This window comes from Bos javanicus, chromosome 4 (assembly GCF_032452875.1).
Source record: "Bos javanicus breed banteng chromosome 4, ARS-OSU_banteng_1.0, whole genome shotgun sequence".
NCBI classification, from domain to species: Eukaryota; Metazoa; Chordata; class Mammalia; order Artiodactyla; family Bovidae; genus Bos; species Bos javanicus.
The window spans coordinates 5,376,511-5,394,055 of record NC_083871.1 but is presented as its reverse complement, the minus strand read 5'-3'; the positions used below and the strand labels follow the sequence as shown (position 1 = coordinate 5,394,055).

General features: G+C 48.2%; 1 protein-coding gene across 4 annotated transcripts in view; it reads right to left on the bottom strand.

Annotated features, from left to right (window-relative positions):
- COBL (cordon-bleu WH2 repeat protein) overlaps nucleotides 1-17,545 on the bottom strand; it is a 304,124-nt gene that overhangs the window by 139,118 nt on the left and 147,461 nt on the right. For all 4 annotated transcript variants that reach the window (XM_061413311.1, XM_061413309.1, XM_061413308.1 and 1 more), the window contains one exon: nucleotides 1,320-1,502. In XM_061413311.1, coding sequence (XP_061269295.1) covers nucleotides 1,320-1,502 — 183 coding nt within the window. The remainder of the gene's footprint in view (nucleotides 1-1,319; nucleotides 1,503-17,545) is intronic.

The window sequence follows — 17,545 nt, the reverse complement described above, 5'->3', positions numbered from 1 at the left end:
AAATTTCAAGGGCTGTGGCTGGAAAAGCCAGTAGATGGGCACCGGATGTCTCTGAGATCAAGGATAAAGAACACCCCTGGAGGGACTGAGGGAGGTGACCGATGAGTAGACAGATGGATACACAGATAGACAGGTAACCAGGCCAGGAAGGAAAGGAAGTGAGAAGTCACGACACTGCCACAGAGCCACTTACATGACTGCTAACCACGATACAGGGGTCACGCTTTCCCTCTGGAAGGTATAGACCTGGTTTCTAATTCATTTTAAGTAAAGTCAGTTTATAAATAAGCCTCAAAGAACCTGGACCTCAAGACTCACAGGGTGTGATGCCAAGGATGAGATGAACAGGCATGGGTCAGCCAAGTGACACCACTGAGTAGGAGGAAAGTGTGAAGAGAGTCAGCTCCTGCTGGAGGAGAGCTGGGCTTAAAGGGGCTCCATGTAAATGTCCCCATTCATGGGGCAATGCCAGGAACCATCTCAGTTCAATGAGGAATCACTTGCCCTTCTCTTTACACTGCCGACCAGCCTGTATCTCAGAGTCTGTGTGGAGCAGACCTGCTGCTGCCCAGGGAGCTCAACTCTGGAAGAGCCCAGAGCACACTGTCCATCTTGACCACAGCAGGGTGTCATTCTTCCCAAACCCCATCCAAATAATCTTTTTCCATGTCACACTTTAAGCCAGGAAACTTGTCAAATAATGTCCTGGCCCCTGGAAAGGGAGGGTCTGATATTTCAAATAGTGTTTCAAGGCACATCATCAGGCAGATGAAGGAAGAAGCCCAGAGGAAGATGCCAGCTATGAGGATGCAGGCTCTGCCGGTCACCACGAGAGAGTCATGTGCAAAGTCACTCTGCTCTGAAGGCTCCACAGATACAAGGCCTCCCTAAATAGATGTTATGTCATGTAGAAACCAATTTCTAATGCAAACACCTTCTCAGCTTTGCTGTGAATGTAGATTATTTGGGCACCTATATTACACTGATATTATGTGTCATTCCTATCTTAAACACACTTCAGATTTCTTACAGAGCTTGCAATTTTCTCATTAAGCAATCATGCTCTAAATTTCAAAGCTAATGATAAATGTTAATCAACAAGTCTAAGCCTTTAAGAACTGAAGGCACAAAAATAGTTTCTGATCTTCCCTAATTGAAGCAATGTAGCACCTCACCTAGACTTCTAAATAAAGCTTACATTTTCACCCTGAGCCATCTTGTTGCTAGAGCCACAAGCTTGAAGGATGACACTGCACACAGGGACCTTCCAGAGAACTCACAGGTTCATTTAGCTGGTCCACGTGATGCCCTCTCCCTACCTTTTCTGATGTCTTGTCTTGCACAGGTGGCCCTGTGCGGGGCAGGGTTGGAGGAGGGGGTGCCCGGCGCTTCTTCAGGTCCGACTTGACCGACACCCCTGAGATGTTGCCAAGAGAGAGGGATGGACCCAGGATAACAGAACGTGGATTCACACACGGGGAGTTCGGGGTCGTCAAGCAACCCTGTCGGAGGAAGAGACAAATAGAAAACCTGCATTACTCTGAGATGCTTCTGGATGCTTGACTGCTCAGAGATGAAAACTGAACACCCAACGCCCACCAGAGCTTCTCCATCATCGTTTTTACAGACAAACAATGTTTGAATCACAAAACCTTTGTTTGAAAGCAAAACCCTTCTATTTTCACTCTCCAGGGAAAGTGACCACAGACCCCATTACAGGACAGGTTCCTGGTATGAGGTTTATTTTGCTAATCATGAAGGAAACAGCAAGACTGTTTAAATCTGTATGAGGAATTCTTACCAGCGAGAATCATGGAAAACTCTCGACCCACCTACAGTGATGAATTTGCCTCCTTAAATTTGTGACCTGCCATCAGACCGAGTACTTAGATGCCGAGAAGGGGAAGGAACAGATCAACAGGTGTGTTTCTCCTGGAACGCAGAAGCAGCGCATCTTGGCCGTCTGGAGCAGCATCTCAGCCCCTGCCTGGAAGGGGCTTAGGTTTCTCCTAATTTGGGGAAGTTTCAAATAATTGACAGGGCAGTATAAACAGCCTGCCCTGGATATTTCATGTAACCATCAAATGCAGTACTTCATGACAGATCCCTAATTAACTGAAAACAAATTCAACCTAACACCCTAGTTAATTGCTCCCAAGGAACAATGTCTATATCCAGGGAGCAGACTAAAGGCATATATATGTATTTTTTTTCAGTTCTTCCTCCTAGGTTCTATTTAGTGGAATAATGCAAGTGTTAGTGCAGGGAAGAGCATTTAGATAACTAGCAGTCTAATTCCAAATTAAAACCGAAATGGATGCCCATCCCTTACCCTTCTGTGCCCTCTGTCCTGCCCTGACCCTCGCCAGAACCAGCGTTTCCACTCCACGCGGTCCACACTGAGGGCGTGGAGTGGTCAGGCTGCAGATGAAGGGGACCCAGAACCAGTGTCTCCACTCCACGCGGTGCACACTGAGGGCCAGTGTGTGGAGTGGTCAGTACACAGATGCGGGGGACCCAGAACCAGTGTCTCCACTCCACGCGGTGCACACTGAGGGCCAGTGTGTGGAATGGTCAGTACACAGATGCGGGGGACCCAGAACCAGTGTCTCCACTCCACGCGGTGCACACTGAGGGCCAGTGTGTGGAATGGTCAGTACACAGATGCGGGGGACCCAGAACCAGGGTCTCCACTCCACACGGTGCACACTGAGGGCCAGTGGAGTGGTCAGGCTGCAGATGAGGGGACACACTGCCGGGACTCGTGACTTTGCCACTGATAAGCTGGGTGACCTTGGAGAGGTTTCGTAACTTCTCTCTGCCTCAGTTTATCTCCTGCAAAACTGAGGTCAATAATAGTACCTCCATCCCAGAGAAATGGTGAGAACGAAATGGGTTACAATAGGTGAAAGAGGCTTAAGAGAGTTCAAGGCACAAAGTGAGCATCCAGTATGTGCTGTTACGGTCATTATGCATTTGTATGGTTTTTTTTCTCCCCCGTTACGGTGTGAGCCCCATGAGGACAGTGGCCATTCCCTTTTTGCAGTCATAGCCGAGTCCCAGGCTCCCAGCAGCTCGTGGTAACTGGTGGGCCCTTGAGTCCACACAAGCAGGAGTGAGTGGGTGGGCAAATCTGCCCTTACATTTCACATCAGGAACTTGTGGGTGAGCCATCAGCTCACCACATTTGAAATAAATATAGAAAGAAAACTCACCACTCAATAGCAGCCCTGTAAGACGTGCCCTCAGCCTATTCTGTTCTGCCAATTACATCAGTATTCAGTTTCCTGAGAAGATTTTTGAGACTCAGATTTTCTTGTACTTAAATATTAACATCAAAGGAAAGTGGAATCCCTGCTTCTTATGCCAATTCATGCTTTCCTGCAAGACGCTATCAAACATACTGATCATCAAAAGCAGAATCCCCATAGCAGGTCAGGGACCCACAGGAAAGAGCCCTACACCCAGAAAACTAAACCCAGGCTCCCACATAAAAATGTAAAGAAAAAATGTCAGTTGTTTCTCCCAAATCCTCGAGTTTTGCAGACGTCAGATGTGTACTAAGCAGTCGCTAAGTCACGTCTGACTTTTTAGTGACCCCATTGACTGTAGACTGCCAGGTTCCTCCATGGGATTTCCCAGGCAAGAATACTGGAGTGTGTTGCCATTTCCTTCTCCAGGGGATCTTCTTGACCCAGGGATTGAGCCCACATCTTCTGTACTGCAGGCAGATTCCTTACCGCTGAGCCACCAGGGAAATCTCCTACTAAGCAAATGAGCCAATGCAAAATGAACTCTTAAATACTTCCATCTACCTTATACGTACCTCCATTGCAACTGTGAACACAGAAAAAGACAAAAGAACTTAAGTGCACTCAACAATGCTGGGTCTGGATGGTAAATGAAGCAAACCAGAGCAAGGGCTAGGCTGACTCAAGTCTGGAGCTGGGCATGCATTACACTGAAGGGCTGGCTCGCTCGCATGCCCCCACTGGAGGGGGGCTGGCTGACTCGAATGCTCCCCACCCCATTCGAGAGGATACAAACTCATGCTGTAGAGGTTTGTTAAGGCCTGTGAAGCACAGCAGAGAACCCTATCCACTGCCTGCATCTCTGGAGCATGCCCAGACCCATTGGCATCCCTTAAACATGGACTTTGTGACAGGGCGCCTCACATTCCTGACCCTAATTGCTTTTCTTCCCTCTTCCCTGTCTACACTGGCACTGCCAGTCCTTCTTGCGTCAGTCCTCACCACAACTATGCCTGCCTGGCAGAAGCCTCAGCGCCTCTTTGAACTCACTTTGGTCCCTTCAGTGCCCCAAGCATGTTCCCGGCTCTGTGCAGACACTCTGTTAAAAGCACTTCACAGCGCATCTATTTTATATCTATTTCAGGCTCTTCCTCTGTAACCCTGCTGCCCTTAGAGCACCGGGACTTCTGAGTCTGTCAACTCTTTCCTGAAGTGGGGGGCCGCCTCAGCGCCCACCCTGCACACACAAGCAGGAACAGCTCCATCTTTAAAACGAAGGACCTTCCACTCACTTCAAAGTTGCTGTCAGCACCCAGCGTGTTTCTGTCACGTTAGATGTGTCCCATATATGTGGTTTCCCTCCTTTGATAAGTATTTTTGGTAAGAATGATCTCATCAGGGCCACAGAGAGATGGCCTTGACAGCAGAGAGTTGGAGCCCAGGGCCACCGATCCTGGCTGTCTCCAGTCCTGACACCTGTCACTGACGGGCTTCACAGTGTCCACGTCTCTGGAACAGAGCTGAGTTCTGACACCACAGGTCTTTTAGCCAACTCTGTTCTACAGAGCACACACAGCTCTCTCCCAAACCCAGCCCACGCTTCACACCCTCAGTGTCGGTGTCCCCTAGTTCTCGGTCCACCGAGCCCTCTCATCGCTGAAACACAGCAACGCTTCTCAATTTTCAATCCAGGGGCGGCCAAAACATCTTGGCTGCCCAGAGGATATTTGTGGTTTAACTCGTTTCCTTCTTTCCCCACTCCTGGAATTTGCGCACACAATAAAGAAAAAAAAAATCCACAGAATAATTTGGATAGAAACATTGCTAAGTACTGGATGTCGTTTGGGAGGCTAATTCATATCAGTGTAAAATAAGATGGTAAACCGCACTGTGGCCCATGTAGCCTGGGGTCTAGACAGCCTGGTCCATGCCTCCTGTTCCAGTTGGGTTTTCTCCTGCTGCGCAGTGGCCAAGTTTCACGGGGAACAGACCACGGCTTGCCTGCAGGAGGGATCTCATTTCCTGCTCTTGTCCAAACTGTTCAATATCATTAAAAAAAAAAAAAAATCAAATCCGTTTCTCATAGGGGAGTGAGTCATACCTTCCTACAAAGGTTGGCAGAAAAATTCACAAGTTCTGGCTTTCATAGTCACATCAGATTTTCTTAGTTTTTTTCTCCTGTGATGGAAGCTCAATAAATCATTAAGAAAGAGCAATGGATAATGAAAACGGGAATAAAGAAAACCCTACTGACAGGGCCCATAAGAGGTCTCATTGTTAAGATGGCTCATTATGTTGACCTCGAAAACAGAGAATAAAATCAGTGATCCTCGAGACTGACCAAACTGCCCAAATGACATTCTGTTTTCTCACTGGCCCTACCTTCTCAAAGCTACGAGACCACCAGCTACAATCTCCACCAGGAGGTCCAGACCTCTGGCTCCGTGACCACAGGACTCAACTACAGGCTAAAATTTAACCATCCCTTCAGAGAATTTTTCATTGGTGGGGCATAAGAAAGACCCCGTAAGAAATGGAGGACACTGGTTCTCCTTAAGGGCCAGTCACCCTCTCTTTTCCCTCTAATAAATTCCCCTTTTCTTGCCTGACTGCCCAGCTTGCTTTCTTTTTCTCTGCATTTGCCTTACACCAACCTTTAGGACCCAGAACTCGTGGGACTTCAGACTGTGGGGTGTACACCTCCTTTGCGGTCACTGGAGGGCTAGTCAGATGGGAAACAGTACTAATGCCATGAATTCACACCACCAGTGACAGCCTACGGATTTATTACCTTCAGTATAAAATGATAAGATGGGACTTCACTGGTGGTCCAGTGGCTCAGATTCCCAGCTTCCAGGTCAGGGGGCCTTGGTCAGGGAGCTAGATCCTGCATGCTGAAACTAAGAGTCTGCATGCCACAGCTAAAATTACACAAGCTGCAACTGAAGACCCTATGTGCCTTCACTGAAGATCGAAGATCCCACACGCCTCAACTAAGACTTGGTGGAACCACATACATGAACAAATACTAAAAAAAATTAAGATGAGAATTTGATCCCATCTCACACGCACAGCTGGAGGTTGAGGATTGGGAAACAGCTTTGGGATCTGTTGATTTTGCCATAGATATCTAATTTTGAGTTAAATACATATATTTGTTTTTGTTTGAAATGTACTCTAAATTCTAGTGAATCCTGATCTCCTTCTGTTGTCATTGCAGCCAGAACAACAACCGTGGAGACCACTGTTCCTGCAGTGATGGTCTCAGTAGGTTAGGGGCAGAGCTAATTCTTAAGGCCAAACCTACAGTCACCCCTTCCCCACCCCCCGCCCCTGGGAGCTCATGGGTTCTCAGGATGGCTCAACTGAAAAAAACTGCATAGCTGAAAAGTTGAGAATTATGTTTTATTCAGTAGACAAAACTGAGGACTTAAGCCTGGGACACAGCGCTTCTGAGAGCTCTGACGGACTGCTCAGAAGAGCTAAGGTTGAGGAGCCAGAATATATAGGGATTTTTGCAACTCGAAACATCAAAAGAGTCCCGTTAATTAAGGAGAACTGGACATCACGCTTCTCTTTATATGGGAAGATGCAAGAGTCTGGCTCACTGAAATCATCCCTTGGACATCTACCTCAGCTACCTGGAGCCAGCTTCCTGTGGAGTTTTCTCATCCTGAGTCTTCTCAGGGTCTGCCTTGTGGGTGGCTGCAGTGTCTGCTGGTTTAATGGTGGGGATCCTGTTTCCATCCCGAGTTCCCTTACATCTGGGTGGCTGTAATGTGACGACGTGATGACTGCAACACCCTTTGTTCTGCTGACACACCAGCGACATTTGTTTCACTGACACAAACTCCCTTGGCTTCTCTCTGGGGAGAGGCACAAACCCTGAGGGTTTTCCAAGCAGCCATCCTGAGAAGCTTTGAGCTCCTAGGGGCAGGTGGGTGACTGTAGGTTTGGCCTTAAGAATTAGTTCTGCCCCTAACCTATCGGGACCATCCGTGCAGGCAGAGTGGTCTCCACGGGGCCAGCACTGCCGTGACAGCTCCCTATAGTGCTGGGGAAGGCTCTGGGAGTGCTGGGTCTCCCTGGAATGATTCTTGGGTTCACAGGGACTGCAAAGAGCAGGTTCTCCTCTTTACTCATTTACTCATAATCCACTGGGCAGGACACTGAGAGTGCCCAAGGTGAGCATCACCCTATCTGTGTGGGCCCCACTGTATCCTCTGCCGCAGTTGCTGACGTCACCCGCCTCAGGCAACTCTACAGGCATCCATGTCACAGCTGAAGGGGGCCTCTGTCCCGAGAAACAGGAAGGGCGCTGTGAACTCTGACTAGAATATGCTTCTGAGATAAATGGGGCAATGCTGGACTTGAAACATTTCTGTCTAAATTGTTTCTGGGACCTCCCTGGTGGTCCAGTGGTTAAGACTTCACTTTCCAATGCTGGGGGTGTGGGTTCAATCCCTGCCGGAGGAGCTTAGATCTCACATGCCTTGCAGCCAAAAAGTCAAAACATAAAACAGAAGCAATATTGCCACAAATTCAATAAAAACTTTAAAAAATGGTTTCATAAAGAAGTAAGGATGAAGAGTTATTTGTTCCCATTTCTCAAAATTGTTCATTCTGGCAAAAAAAAAAAGACTACCTTGCGAGAATCAAGCATATGATAAAGGAGACCTTTTGACATGGTTGGTGAGGCATTCAGACAGAGGTTTTGGCCTAAATATTGAGGAAAATATTTTGGTTATAGTAAGTACAATCTGAAATAGCCATCAACGATTTTATCAGCATCACATGCTTCTAAATTAGACCAGATATTCTTAGGATGGCATGGTTTTAGAGTTTTAATGGGGAGAAAAGCTGAGGCCCAAGGAAATGAATTGAACTCCTCAGGATGCCTGAGCTCCTGGGGAATGGGATTCAACTGGTCAGTTCCAAGCATCCTGCATCCCTCCTCTCCGTTCACCATGCTGTCCCCTTCTGAAAGGATTTCAATAGCTTTGCTCTTCTCTTTTTCCTTTCTCTCTTCCTTGTTTCGTTCTCTCTTTATCAAAAAATTCAGTGGGAGAGAAGTTAGTCAGACCTGTTACCACATCATCCTTTCTTCGGATACAGGTTTTGGCAGGGATATAAGGCAGGGCCACATGACAGAGCCTGATAGGTGGCGGACCTCACTCTCCTGCCCACACTCTCAGGGCAGCCCGGGTCTATCAGAGCTGCTCTGATGTGAAGGCAGGGAACACTGCTCCCCACCCATGGCTGCCAGCGCTGCCCTGGATGCTCTGCTTGTTCTTCCTTATCCTCAGAGCACAGCCTTCCTGAAGGACACACCCTTGGCTGAATCCCTCTGCCAGGGGGTACCCTGTCTTCCTGTGCCCTGGAAATCTGGCATCAGTTCAGAGCAAAGGGCAAACAAAGAGGCTGAAACCCATCAGCTTCGTGAGAATGAATCCTCGTGATGGGCAGAGACACAGAACTTAGGAATCTAGTTTCTACCGTGTGATGTGAGTGGGAAATAGCCATTCTCTAGGGCCATGTTCTTCCTGGGAATGCCTGAAAAATGGCATTGCTTTAGAAGATAAGTTGTATAAGCTATTTGGCCAACAAAATACTGTGTCATGGAAGCTCTCTGACAGTTTCAAGCTTCAGAACAATTTCAGAGATCTTTCTTCTGTTGGTTGGATTTTTCCTTACAACATGCCCAAAACATTCAGCTGGTAGTGTCTGCCTTCCAACTAAACTCAGGGAAGACACTGAATACTCTGGAACTCTGAGCCTGAAAACTTTTTAGCAAACACGGGGGATGCTTGGAATATGCTGATTACTCATAATTGACCACTTTCACCAAGACCATTTTAGAGAGCCAGAAAGTTGTGAAAAGCTTGTGAATGAAAAGGAAACCAGCCTCGGTATAAGTCAGAGGTGCCTGGCCGCAGGAAGGTGGTGGGCACGCTGGGACCCCAGGTCAGTGTGGAGGCTCCACAGCGGGTGTGGAGGAGGAACCCTGGGTGAGGTGGTGTGATGCTGAGTGGAGAGAGCTGAGCGTAACTCAGTGCTAGGCTCATGGGGACGAGGCGGGCAGAGACCTGAGGGAAATACCCGGACCCGCACAACAGGGTGTGTGTGTGTGTGCGCGCGTGTGTAATGGCTTGCTGTGGGTCTATGTGAGATTTCAATGGATGCAAACCCAAGCACAATTTTGGCAGGTAGGAGTGATGATTCTAATTCATATGAACCATAAAACCTTAATAATAAAGGTTTCCCTTTCAAATGTGTGAAGTTTCCTACAATTTACAAGGAAGCAGACTTTGAATGCTCACCTGAGAGTTCTGTTTACTAAAACTCACCAGGAGTAAGATTGCCTACATGGTCACAGTGGAGATAAATGAATAAAGGTATTGAGATCCATGGATTTCTCTAAAGGACACCAAGCCTCGCATGTCAAGTGTCTCATGTGTGTTTCTTGAATACCGCAGGCTGGATCTGGCAGCTGCTTGGTATTGGCTGGGTCTCAGGGCTGACGGAAAAAGACGCCTCTTCTCCATATAGAAACAAAACTATTCAATAAAATGAGAAAGATTCTCCCTGTAAGCAACCAGACGATTTCTAACACTCCTATCAAATCAGGAAGGCTGCTCTGTAACTGCAGATAACTGAGTCGTTAGATGGAGGAAGTCAACTTGATAAAATGTCTTTTCTAGCAAATTTATCTTCAAGTAAACTAGTAGGGTTTTCGTTTTTTAAAGAAGCAGGAAGTGTAGGTATGATTCAGTCGTCTGTTGGCTGAGGAGACCAGTTCTTCAGGGCACTGTCCAAACGCCCCCCTCTCACTTGCAAAGACATCCCTCATCCTTTGCTAACCACAGGCTTCACTCTGTAGAAGATTGACCCCAAAATTCACCACTGAAGATGGGACCCTTATGCAAGGGTCCAAGGAAAAAGTCCAGTTAGAAAGAACACAGCAACAGCATTTTGCAGACTTTCCTGGGCAAACAGAGAAGGGTGGTCTCTCTTCCAGAAGTGAGTCTGAGCAGACGCTGGCTGAGAGTGGGGAGAATCAGGGCTGTGGGGGAAGGAAGGGACCCCACCCCAGACTGGAGCAGAAACAGCAGGGATGAGTGGGGTCATTCAGCTCCCACACACCAACCCATCTGATCACGGGACCGTTCCGCCAGATTGGTAATCATATAACCCCCTTTCACAAGAAACTGAAGCAGAGAGAGCGGATCCTCCAGAATCACATTCAGACAGTGTGAAACCATACAGGCTGGTGGGAAACAGGTTCTGAAACTTGGCTGCACACTGGGACCCCAACCCCTGGAGCTTTTGAAGATGGGAGATGCCAGCCACACCCCAGATCAATTTCAGCATACACTCTGGGATGGGAGTAGGTATTTGATTTTTTTTTAAGCGTCAAAATATGTATAACATAAGAGTTATCATTTTAACCACTTTAAAATGTGCAGTTCAGAAGCATGAAGAACATTCCAGATGGTGCCCAGACACCACCATCCAATTCTAGAACTGTTCATCCCTCTAAAAGGACACCCTGGTCCATTCAGTAGCCACTGCCCATCCATCTCCCCAGCCCGTGGCGACCACCTGGTTGCTTTCTGACTCTCAGTGGATTTCCCTGGCTGCTTCACATGAATGGAGTCAAACAACACGTGGTTTCCAGGTCTGACTTCTTTCACTCTGCGTGAAGATTTCAAGCTTCCTTTGGTCTCAGCCTGGGTCAGAGCATCCTTTCTCATCATGGCTGGATAATCCTCCTTCGCACAGAGAGTCCATATTCTGTTCAACCCATTCACCTGGGGACAGACATAAGGCTTGTTTTTGACTTTGGGGACTTGAGCCACTGTGAACAGCTGTGTCCCAGTGTTGGCTTGAAGCTCTGTCCTCGACTCTGGTGGGTCCCTCGGAGCAGACGTGCTGTGTCTATACTTCATGCTCCCCAGCAGCTACACTGTTTTATAATCTTTTCAACTATCAGTAAAAGGGGGTTCCAATTCCTCCACATCCTTGCCAACACTCGCTATCTGTTATTTTCCTTTTATAAAAAATTATAGCCATCTTCTTGACGTGAAGCGGTGCCTCACTCTGGTTTGGGTTTGCATTTTTGTAGCTCATCATGACCCCGGGCATCCTTTCACAGGCTCGCTGGCCCTTAGGCGTCTGCTTTGGAAGGCAAGATTAGGAGCCACTGCTGGACAGTCCTCCCCAGAACCATCAGAGCACACTGCCCAGGGCAGAGGTGGCTCGTTTTTCCTTTTCTCTCAGGACAGAGCCTTAGAGCATAAGCCCGGGACATTTTTCCTGGTCTCCAGTCCAAGGATGGTGGGGGTTCCCACGCGTGACAAACCTCCACTGGGAACAACTATACATGATTTCTGCCCCTCAGACTTACCCTCGGAAAAGCATCTCAGGAAGCGAATGCCATTTCCAGGGGAACCTCGAATAGCTTCCATCTGATTTAAGGAGATTAATCATAAATTCCGGAGCTTTACTATTAATTAACAAAGCACCAGTGACCCACCCCTGATCCCTCTCTGGGGCTCCACTGCCTGCAGAAGACACAGCTGATCCAGTGGGTGCCAGCCGTGGAGACAGGGCCTCAGGCCACACACGTTACAGGATCACCTGTAACGTCCACCTGTAAAGCTCTGCAGGTTCCGTCAGGCTGCCTGTGATGTCCACCTGTAAAGCTCTACAGGTTCCATCAGGCCACCTGTGACCTTCTCTTGCAGCCTGGGCACCCTGCCCTTGTCTGCGCACCTGACCTTTAGGGACAAGATTCTGCAGTTCTCCTGACCCATACCCACTCTGCACTCTCCCTTGAAGACATTAATTCCCGTTGGAAATAAAAAAGAGAAGGAGAAAGGTGACTGCAGGGGAGCTGCAGGAGGTGGCAACAGCCCAGAGGGTTAGAAGAGGGGACTTCGGATCAGATGCCGGTTTCCTCATCCCAGGCAGGGAACAGAGAGGAAACGTCAAAGGAGATTTGGCGGGTTCTGTCCAATCCTTTCACCACAAGGTGAGCAAGCCAGGAGGAAAAGCAGATACTACAACAGTTACAGAATACGGTCGCTACAACCCATCTGGAAACTGGGAAGCGGATCTACCTGCTGCTGTTTGTCATTCCAGGAGACATGCAGGGCAGTTCTCTTTCTGGGTGCCATATGGGGAGCTAGCAGGGGTATCTGTCTAGTAAACCAGCCAAGCAGGCCATCGTCCAGGCCAGGGATGTCCATGCAGGCCTGACAGCAGGAGGTACTCAGAAGGGGAGGGAAGTCTGTCTCTCTGGACAGCAGCCTGAGGCAGTCCCTGGGACCATCTTACTTTGGGGTTTACAGGCTGGCAGGCTTGGCTGCCTCTCACTACCCTCTCAGGTCACGTGGGGCAGGTGGACAGGGCACAGCTGGAGCAATGGGGGCCCCAGAGGAAAGGAAGAGAGTTACTGCTTTCCCCTTTTCTTCTCTCAGAACTCAGACTCCCAGTGGGCACCTGTCAGCATCTGTTTTACCAACCGGATTCTAAGGGGCTACTCCACCAGCCTGAAGCAGAAGTGTGGGTGCTCTTCCCAAGGTGGGGTACCCGCCTGACCTGCCCACAGGAGCCCCACTGCCACTGCCCCACTGTCTTCTCTCCCAGACACAGTGGCTTCTGAGACAGAGATGATGCCGACACCCGGGAGGCTCTGCCCAGCCTCTCCTCTCAGGCCCCCCCGCCCAATGCCCCTGCTCTGCACAGCATCCTCCCCAGGAGCTCTGCCCACCTCGAACCAGGCTCTCTGGTTCTGACCCACAGCTGCCTGGGCTCTGCTCCCCAAGTAAGCCCCCAGGAACAGCCTGCGGAGGCCTATGGGTGAGTGAGTGAGAGAACCAGCAGAGGTGGCTCTGGGCTGGCTGCCCACAGGCCCTGTCCTCAGGGACCCGGCACTGCAGTGGCCTCTACCCAACAGCACCCACCCGCTTTTCAGGGCATCTGGGTGTGTGTGCATGTGTGAGGAAACATGTACACATACGCACACACAGACATAATATATATATAATTTAAATATACTATCACCTTGGGAATCCCCTGGTGGCTCAAGACAGTAAAGAATCTGTCTGCAATGCAGGAGACCCAGGTTCGATCCCTGGGTCAGGAAGATCTCCTAGAGAAGGGAATGGCAACCCACTCCAGCATTCTTGCCTGGAGAATCCCAGGGACAGAGGAGCCTGTCAGGCTATAGTCCATAGGGTCGCAAAGAGTTGGATATGACTGAGTGACTAACACTTTCACTTTTCACTATATATTATATATTACTATACATAATAATTATACTTATTATATCAATGTACTATATTATATGATATACAAATAATATATAGTTAAATAATATATAACATTACATATAATATATAATACATAAATAATAGAATATAACATATATAATATATAAAGAACCTGCCTGCCAATATAGGAGATATAAGAGACATGGGTTTGATCCCTGGGTTAGGAAGATTCTCTGGAGGAGGGCATGGCAACCCACTCTAGTATTCTTGCCTGGAGAATCCCATGGACAGAGAAGCCTGGTGGGCTACAGTCCATGGGGTCACAAAGAGTTGGACATGACTGAAGTGACTTAGCATGCACACACATAATATATTATAGGACATATAATATAATAATATATATATAATAAAAATCTCTTCTCATGAAAACACTCAAGCCCTCATTTCTGACTTTAATGCAGACTCCTCAGCCCCTATTTCTGGGCTCTTTTCCAAGTCTCTGAGACAAGCCTCACTCCCCTTGTGCCAGGCCCACTATCAGAGCAGTGCAGGCTGTAGCCTGCTTTACCGAGCCGGCACCACCTGCCCCCACAGCCACATGCTGCGCCTGAGCCTGAGGGCCGGGGTCCTCCCCCACCCTCTGTGAGTCAGGGTGAGCGGCCAGGGCCTGTCGCCTCTCTAATGATGAGGTCGCTGTCAGCAAGGTCGCACATGCCTGGGTTCTGAACACCATGGTGGGGACTATCCTCCCCTCAAACATCAGTCCCAGGCAGCTCCCTGCACCGTCTGCTCTTCAGGGTCACGGGCAGCTGAGTCCAGGTCGCCGGCTCCTCCCCAGACGGCACTTCCATCAGGAGTCCTGTGTTTGTATATGAACCTCACTCCACATGTAACCCCTGTCCACAATAGGGCTACATTTTCTCTCCTGCTTCATGAGCAATTTTTAAACTGGCTGGTCCATTTTATGAAATGAGTGAATCAACACGTTTTTCTTGTTTCTATGGTGTTTGGTGAACTTGCTAGTTCACAGATCTGAGTCACTGACAAATTTATTTCACTATTTCCCCCAGAATGTCGGGGACACAGATACAAAAGCCATCATAATCTTTAGGCCTTGTCACATTTCTTTCTATTTAAGATGCTTGCAGTTGTCAGTCTCTAGGGAGGTACTTCTGTGCATGTTCATGCATGCTGTGCATAGCTGCAGAAACACACACTCACAAACACAACCACACATGAAACACTGTACTTATTGCTTTCACAGAAGGCACAGGCTTGGAAGAACAGAGTGGGAGCCCAGCTCTGCTGAGATGCAGGAGAAGGGTCACACGTTGGCTTGGGCATCAGTCAGGTAGCCCATATGCCCAGTAATGCATCAGCTGGATAAACCAGCCTTCTGGTCAACCAGAAACAGAACACACACACACTGCAAGTCTCCTTGCATCGGTGACCAACCCCAGAAGCCTGGAGATGGAATTCCAGGAAATACCCCTGATACCCAGAGTTGACACAGATCATTATAATTCTTTATAAATGGCAACATTCTTCTTTTTATGTTTTGATTGTCTTCAGCATAATGTTTACATTTCCTGGAGAAATGACAGAGGACAGGAGAGACGTCCATCCTCCGAGAGGAAGCAGACACCCTCAGCAGCCTTTCTGCCCAGATGATGATGTGAGGGAGAGAACCACCCAGCCACCTTCAGAAGACAGTTCTGGTTGGTGTCATCACCATCCAGACGAGAGCCACCTGTGGCTGCTCAAGGCTGGACAGAGACGCAAATGCCACAATTCAAAGGGTTACATGTCTCCTTCTGACTTTTTGGAGAAACTGCTCTATTTTTTCCACTACAACTTTACAGGGTCTTAGGGTTGGAATGGCAACCTTTCACCCAGACATGAGTGACAAGGACCCCAAGCAGACAAGGGGTCCTTGTTTAATCCTGATTTAAGGTGAGAAGTGAAGAACAGGTGCCTGAGTGCTAAGCCACTTTAGTCGTGTCCAACTATCTGTGACCCCACGGACAGTAGCCCACCAGGGTCTCCATCCATGGGATTCTCCCGGCAAGGGTTGCTGTGCCCTCCTCCAGGGGATCTTCCCTACCCAGGGACCGAAACTGCATCTCTTACCTCTCCTGCACTGGCAGGTAGGCGCTTCACCACTAGCGCCAAATAGGAAGCGAAGAACAAGGTTATCTTGTTAATTGTAAGTCAAATAAAGAACAATCACTTGGCCTTGCAGGAAAAATCCTTGTATGTGTAGCTTGCTGTTAAGCACCAAATCCCACCCCTTTCATGACAGTGACATTCAGTGCCCATCCCTGAGCCGGGGCCATGCCTCACTCTTCTCCCCACCCCCAGGGCCCGGGAAAGCCTGCACACCAGTCACCTCAACGTTCATGTTTGTGGGGCTGTCTGCATGTTTATAGACAAGTAACTTGGAATAAACAAGCAATTAATATTTTCTCAGGGCCCAGGTAGCCCCTTCTTTGGAGAAGGCAATGGCACCCCACTCCAGTACTCTTGCCTGGAAAATCCCATGGACGGAGGAGCCTGGTAGGCTGCAGTCCATGGGGTCGCAAAGAGTCGGACACGACTGAGCGACTTCACTGTCACTTTTTACTTTCATAAATTGGAGAAGGAAATGGCAACCCACTCCAGTGTTCTTGCCTGGAGAATCCCAGGGACGAGAGAGCCTGGTGGGCTGCCGTCTATGGGGTCGCACAGAGTTGGACACGACTGAAGTGACTTAGCAGCAGCAGGCCCTTCTTTTAGGGGAATCCATTGCCATGAGTGTTTTCACAGGGTGTTTTTATCTACACTTTCTGTTGCTAAGGAAGAGCTGGTAAAGGCAGACATCACTGCAAAATCAAAAGCAATCTCGCACACAAATCAATCAGCAGTACAAGTGTGCCTGGAAACGGCACCTCCTCTTGCCCTTGCTGGCTGGCCTGTAAGGGTCTCTGTGGCATTTCTGTTTCTTGGGTCTGAGATGCAGATGCTCCGGCTGCTCCAGCACAGGCATCCTCTAACTCAGCCCGGCTCAGGGATCCTCAGTGATGGGCCAAACCAGACCACAGGCCTGTTTTCAGGAACCAAGACCCTCAGGCGCACAACTAGCTGAGGACCACTACCCGCCTGCCAGGGAGCTACCATTACTTTGTTTTGTAAAGTTAAACTCCAGCGTCGGTGGAGTTGACCCCGGGCCCAGTTCTGTCCTCTTGGCTGGGTCCTGGCTCTCATGGGGACTAAGTTCTTCACTCTCTGGTGAGCAACCCATAGCGTATATGGAGAGTGCCTTTTACTTGCACATGACTGATGCTAAATGAACACGAATTAGAGTTTCAAATGCAGCCACTCTGTTCCTTGATAATATTACACTGTTAAATTTGCTTTACTGCTGCCAAATATTATGACTGATAATTAAATATATAGTTACAAGATATGTAGCAAATCATTTTCAAATAATAACAAAAAAGGATTGTCCACATCATTATGCTAAAGCAAATGTAAATATAATCCCTCCACACGAACTTACATTGTAATATTTCATTACTGAATGAATTTTAATTAATATTCAGTAATATTCCCACTTACTAATTCAAATCAGAAATTTAATCAAAAATTCATGTATTAATTCAGTTCAGTTCAGTTCAGTTCAGTCGCTCAGTCATGTCCGACTCTTTGCAACCCCATGAATCACAGCACGCCAGGCCTCCCTGTCCATCACCAACTCTCGGAGTTCACCCAAACTCATGTCCATCAAGTCGGTGATGCCATCCAGCCATCTCATCCTCTGTCGTCCCCTTCTCCTCCTGCCCCGAATCCCTCCCAGCATCATGTATTAATACTTACATCATATTACTGAAATATAATTAACTTTAGTAATTTCATTACTGAAATACTATTAATTAAAAATGGACACAAAATGTCACTAAATTGAAATTGCTGAGGTTATCCTGTTGCTTCTGTTTTTGGTTTACAGCATGCTCAGTTGCCTGAAGTCTCACACAGAAG